The sequence below is a fragment of the Oryzias melastigma genome, linkage group LG12 (assembly GCF_002922805.2).
Source record: "Oryzias melastigma strain HK-1 linkage group LG12, ASM292280v2, whole genome shotgun sequence".
NCBI lineage: Eukaryota > Metazoa > Chordata > Actinopteri > Beloniformes > Adrianichthyidae > Oryzias > Oryzias melastigma.
Window position 1 is genome coordinate 26,618,412 of NC_050523.1, and position 23,568 is coordinate 26,641,979.

General features: G+C 39.2%; 1 protein-coding gene across 1 annotated transcript; it reads right to left on the bottom strand.

Moving 5' to 3' along the window:
• Positions 1 to 337: 337 nt before the first annotated feature.
• On the bottom strand, positions 338 to 23,403 carry syk (spleen tyrosine kinase). The gene is made up of 10 exons (XM_036214588.1): positions 23,217 to 23,403; positions 15,416 to 15,873; positions 12,705 to 12,865; positions 7,212 to 7,350; positions 6,981 to 7,062; positions 6,853 to 6,908; positions 5,002 to 5,070; positions 2,529 to 2,613; positions 1,235 to 1,394; positions 338 to 566 (listed from the first exon to the last, which is right to left on the bottom strand). Exons 2-10 carry the CDS (start codon positions 15,815 to 15,817, stop codon positions 353 to 355), a joined length of 1,368 nt encoding a protein of 455 aa, XP_036070481.1. The 5' UTR covers positions 15,818 to 15,873; positions 23,217 to 23,403; the 3' UTR covers positions 338 to 352.
• Positions 23,404 to 23,568: the final 165 nt, after the last annotated feature.

The window sequence follows — 23,568 nt, forward strand, 5'->3', positions numbered from 1 at the left end:
ATAAAAATATATTTTGTCAAAATTATACAAGTTAGAAATGAGTACAAGATAACATCGGGTCATTAATAATAATAAAATAAAATGATCTTAAGGCCCGGATAGAATTACCCAGAGGGTCGGATCTGGGCCCGGGCCTTGACTTTGACACGTCATAGAGTGACTGAAGTTCAGATAAAACCAGAAACTCCACATGTTTGTAACACGTGAGATTTTTACACTCAGTTTGTTAGTTTTACTCGATTGAGACGATGAGGAATGTTCTGTTTTGAGCTCAGTGTGTTCCTAATGTGAGATGATGGACCGATGCTCCATTGAAACACCTTTATACGGATCAAGGTTTGCAAATGGGCACCTACTTGTTCTTCTGCAGGAACTTGTTGAGCGGGCCCAGGTCGGCCAGCTCCATGACCAGCATGAGGTTCTCCGCCTCGCAGATCCCGATCATCCGGACGATGTAGGGGTTGTCCAACTGCTGCATGACGTTGGCCTCTCGCAGCATCTCCTCACGCACAGACGGGTTGTCGTCATCGTTCTTTAGGATCTTCACGGCAACGGGTTTCTCTGATCTGACACACAGAATTGTGGGGGGATTAGGGGTTTTTTTTGCAGTTGGCAGGCAGATTAGCATGTGATCCAGCTGTGGATCTGGAGAGACCATCCTCCAGCCATAGGGTTACCTAAAGGGTCGCCGGTGATGCTAAAGCACAAAAGCTTTAACATACTGTAACTTTTCAACTGTTAACACAATAATTCCAGTAGATTCTGGAGCAGGAGCGCCGTTTTTCTTCTTCAGAACCTACTGGAATTATCGTGTTAACGTTTGAAATGTTACAGTAAATCAAAGAACATAAACAATGGAGCCCTAGTGTTAAAGAGTGAAGAGATCAATTTGTTAAGTTCCTCTGTGTCAGAGACTTTCTGTCTGTTACACCTTACTTTTTTTCTAAATTCTTTAGGGGCATTGTTAGTGTAGCGGTTTGTAGTTCTGCTTCTGCAAAGAGGTCACTGACTCTTATGAAACATTGTCAGTGTTGTTGAGGTTCTGTGACACCAACTCTTGACGACAGTCAATGGAAAGACAATGACAAACTTTAAAAAGGCAAAATTAGCTAAAACAGCTAGCATGTAGCTGGAATATTTGCTACACTCCAAAATAGCTTAAAACACATTTGAAAAGCCCAAATTTAGCCAGAATAGCTAGCATGTAGCTGAAATATTAGCTAAAAGAACATACTTTCTCATCTTGTAAATGCCCTTCATGACGGTTCCGAAGTTCCCTGACCCCAGCTCTCCGTCCTCCAGGAAGAGCTGCTTGCGATCAACTGTGGAGCTTCTGAGTTCATCTGGGTCTGCATAAGGACTCTCGTACACCTCTGTGTCCATGGGCATGGCCTCTGATGGAGGAAAGTGGTCAGAAATCACATTAGAAATAATCAGTTTTTGTCCTCCACAGTAAGAGTAAAGGTGGGCTCACACCAAACACGATTTGCACAACAAATTTCCGTGCCCCGCCACTCTTTCGCTGCATGAAAAATTCAGTGCTCGTCGCCTGTCAAATAATGTGTTCCTGAGTTTGATGCTGCGGCCGCATGTGGGAGGAGCTTATTGCTAATGTTTTTTGGATGATCGCTTTAAGGAACGGTGTCTGTGGATATCTCACTTAGAGTGTATGAAGATACATATGATGTTGATAAACAAATAAAGTTTATTTATTGTGAAGAGTTCAACAAAAACATCAGTATTCATGTCTCCATGTTTGGGTTTATAAAATTATTTTTAAAAGATTTTTCCAGTACAGGAGGCTCTGTCTGTATGACAGCCACTTCCACTGTGTTTCTCTGTCTCTGTGGCTGAGCTTAAAGCCTCACTGTTTTGTATTAATTCCAGGGGGGAAAATAACATTTTCCTCTTTCTTTTTTTTATGTCTCAATGAGGCCAGAGTCAACAGCCTCCGCACCCCGCAGTGTCTCTCTGTCTGCCGGTATATTGCGCGGGTGAGCTCTGCCGCAGGACCAAAAGCCGGTGATGTGTCCAGAGCGTATCCTGCCTTCACCCCAAAGCAGCCGGATGAATTCTCCAAACCTGCGGCTCCAACGGGTTAAGAAAATAGATGAAAGTTCTGGACCAAAACGCTTGCTTTGGATTCATATTCAACCCGCTGATCGATTCAATTCAATTCAATTTTATTTATATAGCCCAAAATCACAAAGGAATTTGCCTCATTGGGCTTCAAAGTCACTGAAAACGTCAAATCTGAGTTTCTAATTGGCTGATGCGAAACGGCGACCTGTCAAACTTCAGATTTTTACATTTTGGCTCCGCCGCCCAATTCACGTCGCTGAAATCGAGTTGCTGCCAGATCTTCGTGCTGCGCCCATACCTTTGACTTAACATTGAAACTGGTCGCCTCTGCCGTGTGATTCACGTTCGGTGTGAATGCACCATAACCCCTCAGTCCATGCTCATCCCTGAGAAATGGACAAACCCTAGAGGAAATGTGCTTCCATGTGTGAGCATGAAGAACGTACCTTTGCTGGCCGCTTGATTGGCAGGAACTCGGGTTTCATAGGGGTTTGTGTTGTCTGTGGTGCTGTTTCGAGATCCCCGAGTGTGCTGTTGGTCACACAGAGAGAAAGCACTGAAGTCAAACTAAAAATTCAGACACTAAACGTTCAGAAAGACTTCTGCTGTCAGATAAACGTCCACACCTCACACCGTGGAGGCAGCTAAAGGCTCTGAAAGCAGAGTAGGTCTCAGAGCATTTGGACCATACAACCAGTGCTCCTACCACTTCCAACTCAACTCCAAACCCACTTTAATAATTCCTCTGACTTCTTAGAAGCACGAGGGGCTTTAACTCAATTCTTTTACAGGGGTCTCAAACTGGCAACCCGCAGACGTTTGCAGCCCCCAAGTTGATATTTTGTGGCCTTCGCCTAAATTTGAAAGTTCAGTGTTGGTGTCCAACCAATCATGGTGGGGTATTTAACTCTTATGGACATGACATTGACCAGGCTTGAAGCACCAAAACTTTTAGGGTGGTAAGCGTGACACCCTCCTCCCCAGACCACATTAATGAGTTCCTTACTTTTTTTTCAGAAAGTAATTATTTACTTTACTTTTCCAAACACGTGTAGCCAGTGATGTTTGGGGTTCCAGCTGGGGTTCCAAAATATGTCTTTGGTCCATTGTCTATGTTTGCTGAACAAGTTTATTGAACATTTGTTCATGTCTATGTACTACTAAGCAATATCTTCTACATGTCCATGATTCTTTGATGATAGCTTTGTAAAAAACTGAAAAAGCCTAAATTGCCAAAACAGCTAGCATGTAACTGAAATATTAGCTAAACTCAAAAATAACCTAAAAAACTGAAAAAAATCCTAAACTAGCCAAAATAGCTAGCAGAATGTCATTATAACTTTCAACTTTACTACACTCTGACTCCATATAGTATAAAGTAATGACTAATCGACTGTTAAATTAGTCATCGACCATTTTAATAGTCGATTAGTCGTCTTGTCGTTCCAGCCTTAGTTGTAATGTCCTCCTTCCTGCTTGTACTGTTTAAAATGAACAGAAAATAATTGATTTGATTTATTTTGTGTCTTTTTATTAAGACCAGAAAGAAGCACATTGCAACAATCAGCGTGGATGTCATCAGCTCATTCTTTATTATCTGCACTGACCACGGACAGAGGGGTTCAACTCACCTGATATTTTAAGATTTAGCCATCAAAGCGTCAGTCTCATAAGATTCTCTACCAACAACAACAGGCTGTTTGTCATCAGGAGACAGCTTAAGTTTTCTCTAGTCATTTGTTTGGTCTCCTGATGACATGTAGAGGTTAAAGAGTGTGGGACTAGGACAGAACCCTGAGGCACCCCACATGTCAATCCTTTAGGATCAACATTAGTAAACATTAACAAGGAGATCTCCATCTGTGAGGTTTAGCTGTACCAGGGTTAACATCCATGTGATGGAGTCTCTACAACCCACAGCAGACTTAACGTTGGAGATGCAGTGCAGCGTGTTGTGGTGAGATGTGGTTAACTCGGCCATCTGTTTCCTTTATAAACATCTGTGGACGGGAGTGAGTAGTGATGAAGTTCAGCTCGGAGTTTTACATGTCTTCTGCTGTTCTGTTTTAGAGGGTTTGTTTGGATGGTGGGGGGGAATTTTTCACAGAACATTTTTGGACTCTGTTAATTCGCTACAGTAAAAATAAATAATCAAGCAATCAAATAAAAACAAACCAAGAGTATTAACAAAATCACTGAAGCTGAAAACCCAGAAAAAAGTCAAACAAAAATAAAGCAAACAGAAAATGATATTCATATCAACTCATTTAGGAGACACAAGGAACACTCAGCTTCGTTAATTATTAGTGGAAATTTAGATTTTCGTTGTTTCTACACTTTTTGTATTTTGCTGTTCTACTTATGTTTCTTTTAAATGTCTGAAATAAATATTTTTGAACTGAACTAAAAAAAATGATAATTTTTAACAATTGTAAGAGTAATTCAGTTGAAAAATGTAAAAATAAATCATAAAACGTAATTAACTGGATAATTCATTCAAATCATCATCAGTTTTCTTCAAAGTCAAAGAGCCGCATGGCTCCGCAGCTTCAGGTTGCAGACCGCTGGTCCACAGTAGTATTAGCTTTAGTAAATACGACAAACTGCGGTCTCAGTCTGCAGAGCCCAGGCAGACTACAACAACCTAATCCCTGATGCAGAGGTAGAGCGCTCGACCTCTTATGAGAGGATCGCAGGTTTGATTCCTGCTCATGTCCCCTTTGGGCCTTAAACAAGGTAGAAAATACAGCTTTCGTCATTTACCTTCAGCATACTTTCAGTTATTGGGTCCAACACTTGGACAGTTTGCTTCTTTGTGAAAGAACATCAAGGAACACATTTCAAACCCCCAAAACAGATTCTCAAAATAATAACAGCTAAGGAATGACCCGTTTGTTGATGCAGCGAGTTAGGGTTTACCTGTACCTTTTTCCTGACAAGTCCAGTTGCATCCTTGACCAATGAGAAAATTCCATTTGCCACGTTGTGCTGGAAAGACAAGTTCAGAGAAATCATCAGAATATCAAGATCTCATGCGATTAGCATGCAGTTTCAAAGCCTCAGGTGCAGGTAGAGGTATCAGATCCATTTCGTGGTCCAGATTCTGTGCACAAGTATCAGCTCTGATAGCTTTCTAACTTTTCAGTTGTAGTCACAAACATTGAACAAACATTGAACATTGCTTATTATCAGAGGTACCTCTCTACATGATTTTGACTTTTCATTAAAGACCTACTGCAATGAAAAGCATGTTTTAGGTGTTTTGAATGTGGTCTTGTGGCTTTTTTGATGGTGAAGGACATTTACAAAGAAAATTTCGATTCTAATTGCATTTCTGAGTATTTGTTTATTCAAATTGCTGTGAATCAGGAGCAGATGCAAATAAAATACCATATTTTCCAGAGTATTAGATGCAATTTTTCTTCATAGTTTAGCCAGGGGTACGACTTATACTCAAGAGCAACTTATTTTGTATGTGTTTTATTTTTTACATCAGAAGGGTTTTATATATATATATATATATATATATATATATAAGTTATTTTCCCAGTAAACATTGGTTGTCTTTTAGCAATTGCTTCCTCGAGCAAACACTAGAGTGCACTGCATCCGAAGTATTTGCTACTGACAGCAGTAGAAGAAAAAATGTCGTCCAAAACAAACATGGAAGAGAATCTGATTGTTTTCCTCTTAAACTTTGATATTTTTCTTATACAGATCAAAAGATTGGTATTCTTGTTTTTCTTTCTTTCTAATTTTTTTTTTTTTTAGCTACGCTGGATTTGTCGGATTTGTTCTGAAACGTTAAACTTTTCTCCCAAAAGTGCGACTTATACTCCAGAAAATACTGTTCTTGTAAAGAACTTGTAGTTGGGACATAGAGGCTACAGCGACGATGATGCAAACACTTACAGACAAATAGATCCATGAACGTCTTTGTTTTCCTCATCAGATCTGGAATCTGGATCAGAACTGTACGACTGGATCACTCTGACATTACTCGCCATTTTTGTTGCACCACTAATGTTAGTTTGGGGGTCTGAGGAGCTGTAAGCTAGTGGGAGAGAACTAAAGTATGTCCTAGAAAACAACAGTTTTTTTTTTGTTTTTTTTTATTTTGGCTAAAAACAATATCATCAAGCTTAATAATAAGTTCTGTTATATCATGTTATATCATGAACCATTTTGCCCCAAACAGGGCCGGCCCTGGGCATAGGCGTAGGAGCCCATCTGCTGGAGGAGGCACCAAATTACAATGATTTTTTTTTTTTTAACAGTTTGACACACCACTCATTTTGTGTAAAATGTTAAAAAAAAAATAAAGTTCCCCTTCGGCTGCTATGCAGCCCGGGGCGGGGGCTGGCCCCAAACACCAGACTAAAGCTGTAAACGTCATGGTAACCATCTAACGCTCAAGACATCCAGGTTTTCTGTCTGAGGATTAAAACTAAAGTCAAACTATACCCCGACTCTGTAACATCGACCTCAAACCTCAAAGTATCTGACGAGTTCCATTCAAATCTACAGTTTATCACAGTTTGAATACACCAAAGTGGTTTTAATCCTTTTAATGTCTGCTTGACAACATCGCTGTCTCAATCAAGAAAACAACTTCCTTATTTTTGTCATTAAAAATAAATTATGACAGTCAGCATTAATAACTGAAAAAGGAACAAAAAGAGAAAGTATTTATATTCTTATTATGGGGATCTCTATTGACAATAATTCAGTGTTCAGCTGAGACCACACACACACACACACACCACTCACAAGCGTGTTCCCTGGTAACGGGTGGTTTGCTGGAAGGGAGGGTCGTCCTATAAGTCCTGTGAAAATGGAGAAAGTAGGTTTGGATCAGAGCTGCATGAAGTTCTGTGTCTCTGGCTCAGCCTTCGTACCAGCTTGCCCGTCCTGTCGCGGGCTGGGCTCGGTGAGGACTCGCAGCAGTCCGTCCGGTTTGTAGGAGTAGTGCTCCACCAGCTGCAGACGGGAGGGAAGAGTGGTATGAGGCACAGATGTTGAGCTGACAGACTGAAAATCATAAACGCTGAAGGACAAAAGCTCTCAAACTGACTTGAACAAATGCAGTCCTGCTTTTGAGCAGAAAGGAGAAAAACTTGATCTCAAACCTGCCACAGAGTGTCAAACTGTTTTCCGTCTGGGATGGAGAGCTTGTTCTTCCTGTCTCTGTCGATGCGATAGTGGATCACCTCTCCTTCATGCAGCAAACCCAGAGCGTAGGAACCGTTCTCGTTCCTCTGCCGAATCCTGCACACAGAGGAGAACCACGGTCAGCAGAGACCCAGAACCTTCCGACACTCCCTCCTGGCCTCCTTTGACTCTAACTCTACACGTAGCTTTTTTCCATTCAGTTTTTTTTTATGTCATGCAGTTACAAATTGTGTATATATATTTTTAGTGTAATATTTATTTTTCTTCACTTACTAAATTGTGTTTTGATTTATCGATGTGGACCATCAATCCTTATGCAGAGTGTAGACCGATGACGTAGCTGTGCGTCAAGACGCTGAGACTACAGAGAACGAGAAGCTGCATCAGCTTACTTAAACTGGAAAATGAAAAAGAAAACCGCGGAGGATCATTATAATCCAGAGCAGGTATTTACTATGGATGAAGTCGGACTCTACGCTGTAGGAAAGTCTTTTGTTCTGAATTGAAAAGACAAAAACTATGAAAGGGCTGTGAATGCGTTAACACGCGTGATTAATAGAACGTAATTAATGCGTTAATATGTATCAACGCCCTCAGGCGTCCTGCTGTGAGATCAGCATCATAAAACTGTCCAAAATAGACGTAAACTTTTTTTACATTCTGTGATTGAGATTTTATTAAATTAAAAAGATAATATGGAATTTAGTTGTAGTTTTTGGACAAAACCAATCTTTTATTTTAATAAATAAGGTGGAGAATAAACGTGAATCTGACGCTGTAATGCAGCAGCAGTGCACCTGCTATGGGGGCGGAGCCTAACAGACCTGTCTGATATTAATCCAAGGAGAAAACCAACCATTATTTTATTTTGGGATGAGGACCTGCAAGATTTTTCCACAATAACAAACACTGGCGTTGTCTAAAAATTGTGAAAACTCTGCGGTTCACTGTGAAAGACCCGCCCACCGACGTCGCCGGAGGTGGGCCGGACAGACACGCCTCCACCTGTGTAGATTCCAGCCGAGCCGAGCTGAAATCCAGCTGGATCAAAATTCTCCCAAAAATATTTTATTATTTTCCCCAAACAAAATAAAGAAAATTTATGAGAAAAAAAGAAAAATCTTAAAAACAAAAACAGAAATAAAAAAATGTAAAATACACTGAAAAAACAAACTTTTTGCATCAGTAATATATACTTAATTATTCCTCATAATATTTACATAATAATTCAAATATTATGCAAATACATAGAATTTTCTAGTAAAGAAGTTAAGTTTATATTCATAAATGCAGTAAAATTTAATCAATAATTGTTAGTGCAAATTGTTACGAGGATTTTCTTAAGTAAATCTTATTAGTTTTTTTTTCAGTGTAGACAGCTGTGAGAAATGTTTATTTTTTAGGCTGCCTGGTGTTTTTTTGTATTTTCTTTCAAAAACATGTTGATTAGTTTGTTGAAAAATTTTATTCTTGTTGTTTTTATTAACTTAAACTAGGGCTGCACGGTGGCGCAGTGGTTAGCGCTCTTGCCTCACAGCGAGAAGGCCCCGGTTCGAATCCCGGCTGGGACCTTTCTGTGTGGAGTTTGCATGTTCTCCCAGTGCATGCGTGGGTTTTCACCGGGGACTCCGGCTTCCTCCCACCGTCCAAAAACATGCTTCATAGGTTAATTGATTACTCTAAATTGTCCCTAGGTGTGAATGTGAGAGTGATTGAGGTCCCACAACAGACTTGCGACCTGTCCAGACCCTGCCTTCCCCCATTAGTAGCAGGGTTAGGCTCCGGCATCAACGCGACCCCGAAAGGGATAAAGCAGACAAGAAGATGGAAAAAAGAATCAATACACCTAAAACTTTCATTTTATGTTGTAAAAACAGTTTGTTAAACATTTTTGGGGTTTCCACAGCAAAATGAATCCCATTTTTCCAGATGGAATTTTCTGTTTTTGCATAATTTTATGTTTAGTGTGTGAATACAACATGGAAAAATGACTAAATAACGTTAGTGTCACAGAGGAGAGGTTGTGCTGGTTAAAAAGATACCAAATAAGCAGTCTTTATTTTCAAATTGAAAATAAAGAAAATTCAAATATAGACAAAAATTTTCAGACCTTTAGGTTTAAAAATAAATTTTCTAAATGTACAATTTTGTGTGTGATTTCATATAATGATTATTTGCAGATAGTAAGTGGCTGGCAAATCCTGTAACTATCACGATTAATAATCGCAATTAATTTTTTCCAGATTTGCAATTAATTAGCTAATTTTTTTTTTTATCATTTACCAACCCAAAAAAAATCTCTTTATGTTGATCAATATCGCAACGTTCTTCAATAAATGCTTCACAAAGCACAATCGGATATGGATCGATACTGGGCATCCTTCGGCCGCGGGGTTGGGACAGAAACGAGGAGGGGGGTGTCTTTGTATTTGTGGATTCTGTGTGTCTCCGGTCCCCAATCGCCGCGAATAAGGGGGAGTTCTGTATGTAAAGAATTTATTGTTCTTTGTAAGAAGATTGCGGGACAAAGAAGAATCCAGCCAAAAAGAGAAAAAACTTTCAGTTTGGATCTTGAGTTGAGAAAACCGCTGGTCGGACGCTTCCTGTTATCATAAAACCTTTCCACCAGTCAATGTGTGACGAAAGAAGCTCCGCCCATTCCATTTTTCTATGGACCTACGACCAACGAGGGACCAGAAATGGTACCAGTCGGTCCTGCTTAACAGGTCGATTTTGTAATGGAAACGCTCAGAAGTCCAGTCCGGTCTGGACCGCTCAGTGGAAACTGATCCCAGTCTGCAGCAGCATCAGCAGATGGTGTTCTGGATGAAACTGGTCCTGTTGAACCAACACAGCTATGAAGGTTTGGACGGCGGCCTCAGAGAGAACAGAAGTTTGTTGTGGTTGTTTCCTGCAGATTTCTCTTTAAGCTCCGATGGTTGTGCCCACACCACACTATCAACATTTCACGCTCATCTGCTCTTTACAGGAATCTGACCTCAGTCATTTGCCTGTTGTTATTTCAGTGAAGGTTTAACGCTGTTTGGATCCACCTGTTACCACAGGCAGTGAGCCGTGACCGGAACTGAGCCAGAACCAGAACCCCGGGCTGAGTCTGAGAGGTAAAAGAGCACTTCCTGCCCTGCTCTGATGAGGGGGGTTCTCCTGTTTGGCGACTTCCGGATGTCTTCTGCTAACCGCTGCAGCGCGTGGACGGGCGGTGTACAGACCAGCACTCCTCTGAAGCTCCAGCAGCTATAAATACTCCACAAAGACACTTCAAACATTCCAGCACATCACAAGTGTGCATGTGCACAGACTTTCCCTCAAGCTTCTCTTACTTTGACTTGTTTAGAAGACTTCAGAGACGTTTCTCAAAGAGCGTCTGCTTCTAAAAAGAGACCAGAGGACAGAAGAGGAACTGGGCTGAGAGGGCGGGGGCTCGTCTCCTCAGCCTGGAGCTTTTTCTGCTTCACAGAGATCGATGCAGTTTGCTAAACATAGACGTTATGCAACTGGCTTTTTTTGACACCACTGTTGTGTCATGTACACACAACTTCCTGAGCTCATATGTACTAACTCATCCACCCAAATTGCCTCCTTCTTCTCAAAAAACACCTTCAGAGCTGCTGACATGAATCCCGCAACACACCTCTGTAAACCGGAAGGGTTTGTTATTTATACATTATGAAACTCCACAAAACAGCCTTTAAATTCTGAGACCAACAGACGGAGAAAGTCATCTTCTGCTCAGAGAAGCTCCTTATTTCAGACATAGACAAGGAAGGTACAACTTCAAATTCCTGCTTCATTTTAATGGACTCAACAGTCCAGGAGATGCTAGAGCTTCATGTCAGTCTCGCCACACGCCAGTTTGATCACGCTAAAGAGCTGAAGAGCTCGGCTGATATTCACAGAGCTGAACAAACATCAAGAGTTGTTGAAGGCAGGAAACCAGGATCTATCAGAACAAAACCATCTCTCCCTAACCAGCGCGTTAAATTTCCAACAAAAGTCCTCCACGAGCGTGTATCAAACTCCACGCATGCGATGAGCGTTCCACAGGCACAATTCTGCCTCCATGAGCTCCTGAAGTTCTACGAGCTCGTGGAACAACTCCTGTCGCTCATGGAGGCATTAATACAACTCCTGCCCAAGCTTGATTGACCACTTTACTGTTGGCCCCGCCCCGTTACTGTTGATAGGGCAATACTGACGCCATACCTGGATCCGTGTATCATTCGTTTTTCACAGTAAAATAAATGGGAAAAAAAGAAAATCAAAAATGACTATTTCATATAATTATCATTTTCTAAACTATCATAGATAAACAGATACATTTTCTGTCCCGTTAAAGAATTAAATAATAAAATGGAACAAACAGACAAAGAACTTATTTTAAGATTTCTGACACTAAACTCTTTCCACTCCATCATAATAAATGTTTAAATTCATTTTTGATGAGTTCATCTTTCTCTGTTTTCTCCACCCCGTGATCAAATACTTTTCTTAGAACATGAATTTAAACATTCATCTTGTGTTTGCTTCATTTTTGATTTTTAAAAAATGGGATCAACAGAAAGGATTTGTTTTTCTAAAGTAGTTTAAAAATGGATAAATCAATAAAACAGTCCTTTTTCCCTCTTTTCATTTTTTGTTTTAATTTGAAAAACGAATGATACGGGTATTTCCGGGTATTACCCAAAACAGGCAGCATGTAGCTGAAAAACTAGCTCAACTTAAAAATATGCAAAAAGAAACGAAAAAAAATCCTACATTAGCCAAAACAGCTAGCATGTAGCTGAAATATTAGCTAAACTCCAAAATAGCCTAAAAATATTAGGAAATGCCAAAATAGTCAAAAAAGCTATCAGAATGTTAATTTTTAAAACTTTAAAACTGTAACTTTTTAACATAATTATGAATAATAAAAAGGCAGGAATATTATTCCAGAATAAATCAACTTAAACCTTAAATAACTTTCAATATTTTACTCTCCATAAAAATATATTTTGCCAAAATTATACAAGTTAGAAATCAGTGCAAGATAACATCGGGTCATTAATAACAATAAAATAAAATGATCTGGAGGGCCGGATAGAATTATCTGGAGGGCCGGATCCGGCCCCCGGGCCTTGACTTTGAGACGTGTTGAGGGGTTAAACTCAATATTTGTGACAGTTAAGACGCTGGAGCACAACAAGTGAAACAATACAAGAGAGTAAGACAGAACAAGGCAGTGTTCATGCTCCTACAGTCAGCCCCCCTCCCCCTCAAGACATTGGGTCAAATGTGGTTTCAGCCCACAGACGAGCGTCGCTGCAGGAGCAGAAGCTGCTTCCTGCCTGTTCTCTCACATTGCTGGTCCACGCAGAGAGAGGAACGGTGACATTTGGGGCAAAGCAGACTTTTTGTAGTTGTGAAATGGACAAACATCAAAAGATGCTCACAAGAATTTTCCGTTGCTGCGGGAGCCGCTCTGCAGCCGGGCCTCAGACTGCTCTCTGCTTATGGCTCCGTGGAACCAGGGCATGCTTTCGTGCGCTGTGGTGGCGATGAGCTTCTCCAGCTGGGGCCGCTGGCTGATGATGGCCTGCTCCAGGGCCGCCCCCTGCACACAAGACATCGTCCGTCACACAGAAATACGTCAAAGACATGATGTGTGACGTCACGAAGGCCCGTCTAAACACGTGCCACACATTCAGGTAAAGGTGGGAGAGAGGTTGCTCTGAGATGTGAAGTCTGTAACTGGCAGCTTTTTCTCTGGTTTCCTCTCACACATCAAGCAGCTTCAAAGACCAGAGATCAGCCTCCGCACTAGTGTGTAAAAATACCTGTGAGAAAACTGTGTTGCTCCATTCACACCAGGGTGGAGAGGCAGTGCCTCACCTGCCATCATAAAATGAATACCAGCAATAAAATAAATGTATTGTTTAATCTCTGCTAAAAAATTGAATTTATGTGTATGATTCTGATCATTTGAATCCTTTTTATCTTCAAAATTGCTGTATTTTGCGTGTTTCCTGCCCATTTACTGTGCAGGCTGTGAGGTGAGGCAGAGCTCAGCGCTGATTGCTAAATCACATTCAAACTGGGTTGAAGAATATCTCTTATAATGGAACGCTTATGGTAAAATATTTTTTTACAGGGTCACCACTTACCATTAAGTTTTTTATTTAGTGTTGGGATGTGACGTAACGCTGCACTGAAAAGGTATTTGTTAGGCAGACACTCTGACTCCATGTAGAGGGCGCTCATGAGCTCACGCTTGTCAGACTGCATATTTTGCTTTGCTCTGACTGCAAAAACGGTGGATAAAATATTAAGACTGCCATGAATCAGTTATTAAAATAGTCAACAACTAATTTAATAGTTGATTAGTCATTACTTTATATTATATGGAGTCAGAGTGTCGTAAAGTTGGAAGTTATAATGACATTATGCTAGCTTTATGGACTATTTTGGCTTTTATTAAGGTTTTTTTAGGCTATTTTAGAGCTTAGCTAATATTTCAGTTACATTCTAGCTATTTTGACAAGTTTAGTATTTTTTCAGTTTTCAGGCTAATTTGGAGTTTTACTAATATTTCAGCTGCAATGTAGCTGTTTTCACTAAGTTAGAATTTTTTGATTTTTTAGGTTATTTTAAAGTCTAGCTAATATTTCAGGTGCATGTTAGCTGTTGTGGCTAAGTTAGGACTTTTTTTTTCATTTTTTTATGCTAATTTGTAGTTTAAAAAATATGTTAGCTGACTTTCAGCTTCAGCACTTTTAGCTATCGATTTCAGCATCTTCAGCTATCACCACTAGCATCTTCAATGGCCAAATTCAGCTTATAGCATTCACACTAGCATTATTGCAGGTAATGATATATATTTAGTTCAGAATCAATTTGAAAAGGTTAAAGTTTTAAAGTTTTTAAAATGTAGTTTTATTGTGTTAAGGTGTGTTTTGGATTTTGGCCCTTTGTGCGATTGAGTTTGACACCGCCGGTCTACAGAATTATGAGAGCAAACCACATGAGACAAACAGAAAATGAACGTATCACAAACTGACACCCCCCTTCAACCCCCATTGGGTTGCATGGACGGCAAATGGAGGTGCAGCTTGGAGCAGAGAGCCGGCGCCTGAGTGCGCTCAGTCACTTCCTCTGACGGGCTGCTGTTTTTAAACCTCTGCATATAGCAGAAACTTTCTGTTTCTGTTATCTCCAGGTTCCTGTTTTTCCTCTCGGTCAGGGCTATTGATACATTTAAAAAACTCCAATAGAAACTGTGTTCTGGGTTGTGCGTGGGGCTTGGCTGACCTCAGGAAAGTTCAGCTTCTGCTAATGAAGGAAACTGTTTCCCAGAACAGACAGATTCATAAATGCTTGATTGGTTCTGAGTTCATGTTTTGACACCAACGTCTTCATAAGAGCAGATACCTCCTGAATAGAAAACTGTAAAGTTCATATCAGTTCACCATCATCTCTGTGTTCTAAGTTTGATGATTCATTGATGGTTGTGGTTTGCTCATGCTCTTACAGATGAAAAGCTCGAGCAGGGAGGAGGAAAACGAGCTTGCAGGACTTCATGCTCTCTTTGTCTTCAGCAGATAAGTCTAGGTCTGATGAAAAGTGGGATCAGAATGGAAGGCGGACGTTACGATGTGGCCAGCTAAGGAGAAATCTGTGACTGTGTCAATCTCTTTCCTGGAGTTTACATGACTGGCCACAAAGGTGTACAAACTATTGATCAATTATAACCTGACAGTATGTCCTTGGGGCCAGCTTTAGACTCGGACAGACGGGGATCAAACCAGAGGAAAAACAGAAACAGATGTATGCAGTCAAATTAGGATCAGCTTAAAGTGAATGAGAAACCCAATTGTAAATTTGAAAAAAAGATATTGAAAAAAAAAAAAAAAATGGAAATTTGAAAACAAATGTGTTGAGTCATCAATGTAGAATCACCTGAGTCAGCCCACCAGCATCATGCCGGGCTGTGAGAATGTAAACAATGTTGAGTGAATAAAGTGTGAATTTTTCTTTGTCACGCTAGTCTGAATGGTTTATTCTTTACAATCTCTCACCACCTTTCGGAAAAGATGCTTCACAAACAAAACAAGAAAAACAACAGATTGTGGTAAAAGGAAATTGTCAGGACAGAGCTCAGACTCACCTGCAGGTTCCAGGTCTGCTTCACATACTCTCGGATCAGCTTCTCCTTCAGGTCCTCGAAGGGTCCAACCTTCGGCTGCATGTTCTTGGGTCTGTTGCAGGGCTTCTTCAGGAGACACACCAGGCCGTCGCTCTCCTGGGAGTGGTGGTCTATCACGTCCACTGGGCTCCTGTAACTCTTGCCTCCAGCGATGGCGTACATCTCGTTGGGCTTTTTCTCGATGGTGTAGTGGTAGCAGTGCTTTGCATTGGCGACAGAAAGGGCGAAGCCTCCCAGGTAATTCCGGCTTTGCCGTAACAGGTACAGCCCGTTGCTCATGCCTCCCTGCCGAAGGTAATCCTCTGCCTCCTCCCTGGTGATGTTACCGTAGAAGAACGGCAGTGTGTTGACAGCGTCAGCCATCTTGGCTTTTGGACGCTTGTCTCCTCACAAAACTAGACCAGCAGGATGAAGTCTCCCTGAGAAAACAAGAAGGTCAGCTTGAGTCAAAACTGGATAACCTGACAGGAGAAGCTAAACTCTAGAACTCCAGAAACAGGTGATGCTTGCATCCAGCAGGGGATGGGGGGAAATTTTCACTACTATGACTAACAAAAAATGTATTTAGTTTTGGTCATGTCGGTGAGTTGCTGTTTTGACAATATATATACTTAAGAATCCTTTTGTTAAAGATACTTGAGGAAAGAGTGTTTGCTTTTTTTCTCTATCATGTCCTACAGTGGTCCTGAACGGCAACATCCAGGTTGTTTTCGCAATTCTTCTTTCGCACAAGCAAAAATTTCAACCCTGGCAAAGTATTAAAAAGCTCAGCAAAATTTGCACACACCTTGGCTATGTCTGAATTCTTTCACCACTCACTATAAAGTGCAATTGCCACTTTACCGTATTTTTCGGACTATAAGTCGCACCGGAGTATAAGTCGCAGGGGCCAAAAAATGCATAATGAAGAAGAAAAAACCATACATAAGTCACACTGGAGTATAAGTCGCATTTTTTTCAAGTAATTTATTTTACAAACTGGTTGGAAAAAAACGATATTACATCATCCTGGAAGGTAAGTTATAACATTCATAAGTAAATAGAAAACAGGCTGAATATGTGTCAACACATATTCACATATTAGCATCATGAAAAAAACAAAAAGGTGTAGCATTTATATAACATAACAGTTTTATTTAACTATAGCCTCAAGAACTCATCAACTTTGTATCTTTACTGTAATTAATTGCACGCAATCTCACTCCATATCACTAAATCCCTTAAATTCTTCGTCCTCTGTGTCACGTCTGAATAACTAAAGTAAATAAAGTAATTGCATAGATCACCATAAGAGGGCACTCTAGACTTACGGTCCATATCTCATCATTAAAAATTCGTATATAAGTCGCACTGGAGTATAAGTCGCAGGGACATTCAATCTATGAAAAAAACCGCGACTTATAGTCCGGAAAATACGGTATAATGCTGACCAAATCTACAATACCAAAACTCAGTGCCCTAGAAATTTCCCAAAAGTCCTTGCAAAAAAACAGTATGCATTGATGCTCATTACATTAGCGAATATAAGCCACAATGCATTGCGATTGAACACATTTTTACAAAAAAAATTTTGTTTAGATATTTTTTTTGTATAAACCATCCACATTTTCACCATCAGAACACAGTGGAGTCAGAGATGTCCTAAAATGTTTGTATTGATTCCATTTTCACTTTGTGAAATCTGTGAGCATGGTGTTTGAATTGCTTTTAAAATCTAGGGAACTTTATAGTTCTGCACTACAATATTCCCCCATAATTCATGGGGGTTAGGGACCAGAGGCATCCATAAATACGTCAAATCAGCGAACACACCAAATCCGCGAAGACTCCAAAACCGCAAATACACCAAATCCAGGAATACGTCAAATCAGCAAACACGCCAAATCCGTAAATATGCTAAATCTGTGAATATATATATATATATATTCACAGATTTGGCGTGTTTGCATATACATATATTATTATGAATATTATATATTAATATGTGATGGCCACAGGGCCTAAGGATTGACAGCTATGTTGTGACAAAGTGAAACAGCTTTATATATCACAATATGGTAAAAGAAAACTTTAGTTCTAGCAATCTTTACAAAATTTCTCACACACACCACCAGTTTAAGCCTACTACCACAACCAAAGTTTCGTTGACCTTTGCCCTTGGGAAGAGGTCATGGTCTTGAAATAATAAAAAAAAGATTTTAAAAAAAGAAATCACTATTAGTATCTTTTATAAATTGAAAGTCCTCCTAGGGGTTTTGATCTATTACCTCATAACTCATAGAGCATAGAGGGTCCTTCTCAAGGGCATGATGATTGTCCGCCTGGGACGACTGCTTAGCAGACAAGCTGCTCAAACAATTCTCTAACTTCCTTTCACAAGTATGAAGCAAACCCGGATACTGATGTTCCTCAAACGACCATTTATAGCTGGTTGGACTCTCCTGTTAGTGAGCTCATCTCGACACCACAAGGCCTGATGACAAAGGCTGTTGCTTTATTTGCTGTTCATGACAGCTTTCTTTTTGTTGAAGGGGAAGGGCGTATTTCAGCCCCTTCAGATTATGTGGTATCCTAAATCGTGGATTATTAGAGGTGTATCTTTAATTTAAGATCACACAAGGATTAATTAAAGGTTCAGCAAAACTCTCAGTTTACTTTGCCCCGCCCATTTTTGGGACATGGTTGAGGTGGGCAGAGATAACTCAAGACAAAATGGTGATAGATGTGGGGCAGCCGTGGTGCAGCGGTAGGGCAGTCGACTCCTGATCGGAAGCCAGCGGGTTTGACTGGCGGCAGTGTTCGGCAGCGGAGCCACCACCAGTGTGTGAATGGGTGAATGTGTGAATGGGTCTGTGACTGTGAAGCGCTTTGGGTCATTGAAGGAGGGTAGAAAGCTCTATACAAGTATACAACATTTACCTCATGTCTCCAAAATCCAATTATTCATGTAAAACAAGTAACTGATCCTGCTCAGAGCACTCATTGCATTATGTTGAAAGCAGGCATCTCTGTTTTTGCCAAACCACATCAACAAAAAAAAATAGGTATGTGTGTTTGCTCTATTATGGTTTCATCTGCAAACGTCTTTTTTCACGAAGAACTTTGTTGTTCTTCAACTGCACGTCCTAAACGTCTTCAAACCACAACCATTCAGGTTAGAGTCAGAAACAGTATCAGAGAAGTCTCTGTTGTACAAACGTTTTAATAAATCTTCTAATCCACACAATAACTGGCTAAGATTCAATTCCAGACAGAAGATCAAGGAGAAGAAACAAAACTAAAATCTGGTTCTGTTCCTCCTTTAATTCTGCTACTTTAGTTCAGGAAACCTCAAAATTACTTTTAGAACACGAACATTTGAGATGACTCGTGTTTTAAGGTTATTATGACAATGACTACTGTCCCTAAGCACTCCTCGTTCTTGAAGTGTGTCATTTGATCCGTGTTCTCCAAAATCCAAAACACAAGATAAACATTTATTAAACACAAAAAAACTAAATTGTTACAACTTTTAAACTTTAAAACAGTAACTCTTTTTACACAAATATGAATAACAGGCAAGAATATTATTCCAGAAAAAATCAACTTAACCCTATAATAACTTTCAATATTAAGCCCTCCATAATAAAATATTCTGTCAAAATTATACAAGTTAGAAATAAAGTAAATGTTAAAAGAAAAACCTTCAAATTCCTTTTCTCATATGTCATTTTATATATATATAAAAAAAGAAACTCACAATTATTCAAGATAACATTGGGCCGTTAATAACAATAATATAAAAGGATCTGGAGGGCCGGGTAGAATTAACCAGAGGGCCGGATCCGGCCCTGGGGCCTTGATTTTGACACACGTGATGCAAGTCATGTTGTTGTTGACCCTCAGATCAGTGACATCACACAAAGATGCCAGTCTCTTGTCCCTTTTGATTTCAATAGTTTTAAATATTGAACTTTTAAAAAACTTTTCACTTCTATTCATTTGCATAAAAACACACAAAATCCTACTCAGTTTAAATTAAAGTGTTGGAAAGTAGAATGGTGTAGGGTGGATGTTAATGCATTAGGGTTAAACATTTGAAAAATATTAGAGAAATAAATTAAAAACAATGTCCTTTAACCCATCCATATTTGTTTAATATCAATAAATCAGTGTAACCTAGGTTTCTAAAAATGAACTTTAACTTTCTACTGTTCATCTGCTATGGCTGCCTGACTTAAGCTTGTCTGTTTGAATTGTCTTCCTGTTTTAAAAAGTTTGAATGTTTCATAAACATTATTACCTATTAATAAATCTAACGGGAACTGTATCTTGGTGAGAAAACTGAGTTTTTTTCCTGATAATGTTAGAAAAACTTCATCGGTGTTGATGATGGTAGTATCTCCATCCAGGTTTGTTTCATTTCTCACACTGAGACTCTTTCTGTTTTCCCAACCACACAAAAAATAATATACAACGATGCAACATTTCAATCAATGTAACACAACAGTATCATGACAATAATCAAAATTATGAAGTGCTGTCATGAGATTAAAAAATTATGTCCTGTAATTACTTATTCTGATCAATTTATTTTTGATCAAACCAAATAGTTACTGTGAAAAAAATTATTTTGAGGTCAATTAATTCAAATTTGTGACGTTGCGAGGCCATAAAATATGAAAACGCAACTAAAAAAGTGGCTCTATTAAGTTTTTTATTTTAACAGGCTTCCAATCTTTACTGTTGCACCACCACAAGGATTTTTATTTAAATCTCAACAATCAAGAGAGAAAAAAAACATCAGGTTCAGAGATCTTTTATTATATTGACCATAAATGTAATATTAACACTATCGTTTGTTAACATAAGCTACATTACTCCACACGACCGAAGTAAAGATGAGGGATTTCAACAAGACAGCATGAAACAGAAGAGAAGAGAGAAGAGAATCAAAGTAGTCGATAAAATGATCAATTTAGACTTAATATTTTGTTTCTTAATGCGACTATAAGTGAAGGAAGAAGAGGGGAACTTGCCCTCTTAATATGTCTTTTGTTAAACTTATCATGAAGTTCAGCACTTTCCTTCACCGCTGCACTGCATGACTCTGCAGCCGTTACCATGACAACATGGCACACCGCGTCTAAAATAGTCCACTTTTTGTGAGAAGTGATTAAAAAATAAGATAAAAGTGCTAAGAATTGATTTCATCAATATTTCTTTTGTAAGTGACTAATGTCCTTTGAGCCGTCTATTATTAGAGATTTGACTGCAGTTAATACGGTTTATTTTTTACATTCATAAAGGCACCTGGAAATGTTTCATTTGTTTGTTCTTATTTCAGAGACCAGCTTCATTAACCCTCTAACACCTGAGCACATGCCGCTTTTCTCCTTCAGGATCTACTGGAATTATCATGTTAATGGTTGAATTCTATCCGACCCTCCAGATCATTTTATTTTATTGTTATTAATGACCCGATGTTATCTTGTTCTTATTTCTAACTTGTATAATTTTGACAAAATATATTTTAATAGAGTGTAAAATATTGAAAGTTATTTAAGGTTTAAGTTGTTTTATTCTGAATAATATTCCTGCATTTTTATTATTCATAATTATGTTAAAAAGTTACAGTTTTAAAAATTGTCATTCTGCTAGTTTTTTGGACTATTTTGGCATTTACTGAGATTATTTTAGGCTATTTTGGAGTTTAGCTAATATTTCAGCTACATGCTAGCTGTTTTGACTAATTTAGGATTTTATTTTTTATTTTTTATGCTGTTATAGAGTAAAGCTTTTATTTGCACAGAAACTGTTTTAGCTATTTAGCTATTATTTTTAGCTAATTTTGGCTTTTTTCAGTTTTTTAGGATAATTTGAAGCTTAGCATTTTTTTCAGCTACATGCTAGCTGTTTTGGCTAACCTAAGTTTTGTTTTGTTTTTAGTGTTTTAGGCTAATTTGACATTTAGCTCATATTTTAGCTGGCTTTAAGCTTTAGTGTTTTTATCTATCAATTTCAGCATATTCAGCGGTCAAATTCATCTTACAGCATTCACACTATAGCATTATCACAGGTAATGCTATATATCTTTGACAGAGTTTGACAGTGCGTTAAAGATTTTGTGATTAAGCGTCACCGCGGCGCCTCGGGTGTTAAAGGGTTAAACTGGATCTGCTCCCAAATATAATGTAACCGGCCAGGAGTCTCCTGAAAAACTGAAGAGTCCACGTGTGTTCTTTATGCTCGCAGCAAACAATGTGGGCACAAATCTGTGTGTAACTGTGTGTAGGTGGAGGGGATTTGTTTTCTCTGTTTATACTCTTTTCTACATTCATTGTAGACAAACCAAATCATGTGGTTCAAGGTGGTTATAGAACCTTTGAATTCTGGATCAAGAACATCAGCAACAGACTTGGAACTCGGATCAAAGCTGTTTTTCCTGATGTCTGGATTATGTCATGATCTGTTGACTCTTTGCACTTTTATTACATTTATTTGATCTGAATGAAAGGAGCTCTAATGCTGTTCATATCAAAATTCCATAAAACTCAATTAAATAGAGTTGATGAACAGATGATTCAGAGAAGAGCTCAGAGAACATGCAAAAACCTATTTTCAATTCTTCTGAAACATTTCTTTATATTTATTTAACAGCAACACTTGCATGGAAATGCTTTTGTTATTTTTACACTTCTGTTTTCTTGGTACAATCTTTCTAAGAACCCTGTATCTAAAAGGATTTTTATGCCATTTATTTATTTTCGGTCAAACAGGAAACGAACCCACCTCACACACAAACTAAAACAGGATACATTTTAAAATTTGACACTGATTTATCTATTGTTAGAAATGACTGAATGAAAAATAAATGGACAAACTTTTATTCAACTTACATGTAGTCGTTTACTGATACGCTTTTATTATTTAAAGCAGTTCCCATTGAGGTTATAGCAAGAAGAAAATGTGTCAGTGGCGCACGTTCATCTAAGAAATATTCCGCCGCAAGAACGGGTACGTTTCTGTGAAGTGCAGAAAGAGCTCCGTTCGTATCACGCAGGACAGAAGAAAGTGAGACGCTGCTCAGATACAATCTGAGGCGCGGAATTTATCAATAAAACAGAAATATCAAAACAAACGGAGAGAAAAGAAATTACAATAAAAAATATGAACATAAAATATATTAATAATTATTTTATATTTATTCTAAGACTTCTTACATTTAACACATATACTGTTTTATTTCATAATAATGTTGATATTTTATTTGTTTGTCTTTTTAAAGAAATGTATTAATGTTTTTTGCTTGCAGATGTAAACACAGCTGGAGCGCCGCGCCACAGACGAAGCTTCAACCTTAAAGTCAACAGATTCATTTTGTTCCACTTTTTTGCTTATAAAGGATTTGAAAGTAAAACAAATCATTTATATTAGCATTTAACATTATTTAAACTCACATTTTTATTTATTTTTTATTTGTGAGTATCAATTTATAAATGTGATTTATTTAAAGCAGAAAATAATATTAACCAAGTCCAGAACAAAAACATCAAGAGCAGCGTCTTTGTTTCTGGCCAAAATTGTTTCAAAAATGTGAGAACCGAACACAGAACCTCTCTGGAGAGTCCAGCCACAGCGCTCTGAGATCACCCCGTCCTTCTGCTCATGACTCCGCAGAGCACCCTGAAGGCCTCACCACAGTCTGACATTAACTTAGGAGCCAGCAGAACCTCCAGAGCTGGGAAGAAGCAGAACCGGAGCGGCAGTGGCGAGGTCTTACCGTGCGCAGAGGGGGTTCCTCGCTGGATCGTGTGGACTTAGCTCCGGAGGGCCTTCAGCGCATCCTCCATGCGCACACGTATGTGTCCAACACAGCGCAGCTTCCTCTTTTATCAACTTCCTCAGCTGCTTTTCTTTCACTTCCTTTGTGAAACATGCAACTGACCAACGTGCACGCGGCACACGCACAGGAAGTGCACGCAGCAAACTGCCAGCCGCCGCTCAGACCAAAACCCCTGGGAGGCCCGAGGCGCCTCATCACAGGTGTGTCCTTTTCCATCGGGGATGCAGAAAATAAGCCTTTGTTTCAAAGGATGCAAACACTGGGTTTCAGAAATGCCTGAGCAGGTGGA

Coding starts and splice junctions, on each gene's coding strand:
- syk (XM_036214588.1), bottom strand. CDS start 15,817: ATGGCTGACGCTGTCAACACACTGCCGTTCTTCTACGGTAACATCACC. Junction 5,071..6,852: donor CGTTACCAGGGAACACGCTT/GTGAGTGGTGTG, acceptor TTGTCTTTCCAG/CACAACGTGGCAAATGGAAT. Junction 2,614..5,001: donor TTGTCAGGAAAAAGGTACAG/GTAAACCCTAAC, acceptor TGTGACCAACAG/CACACTCGGGGATCTCGAAA.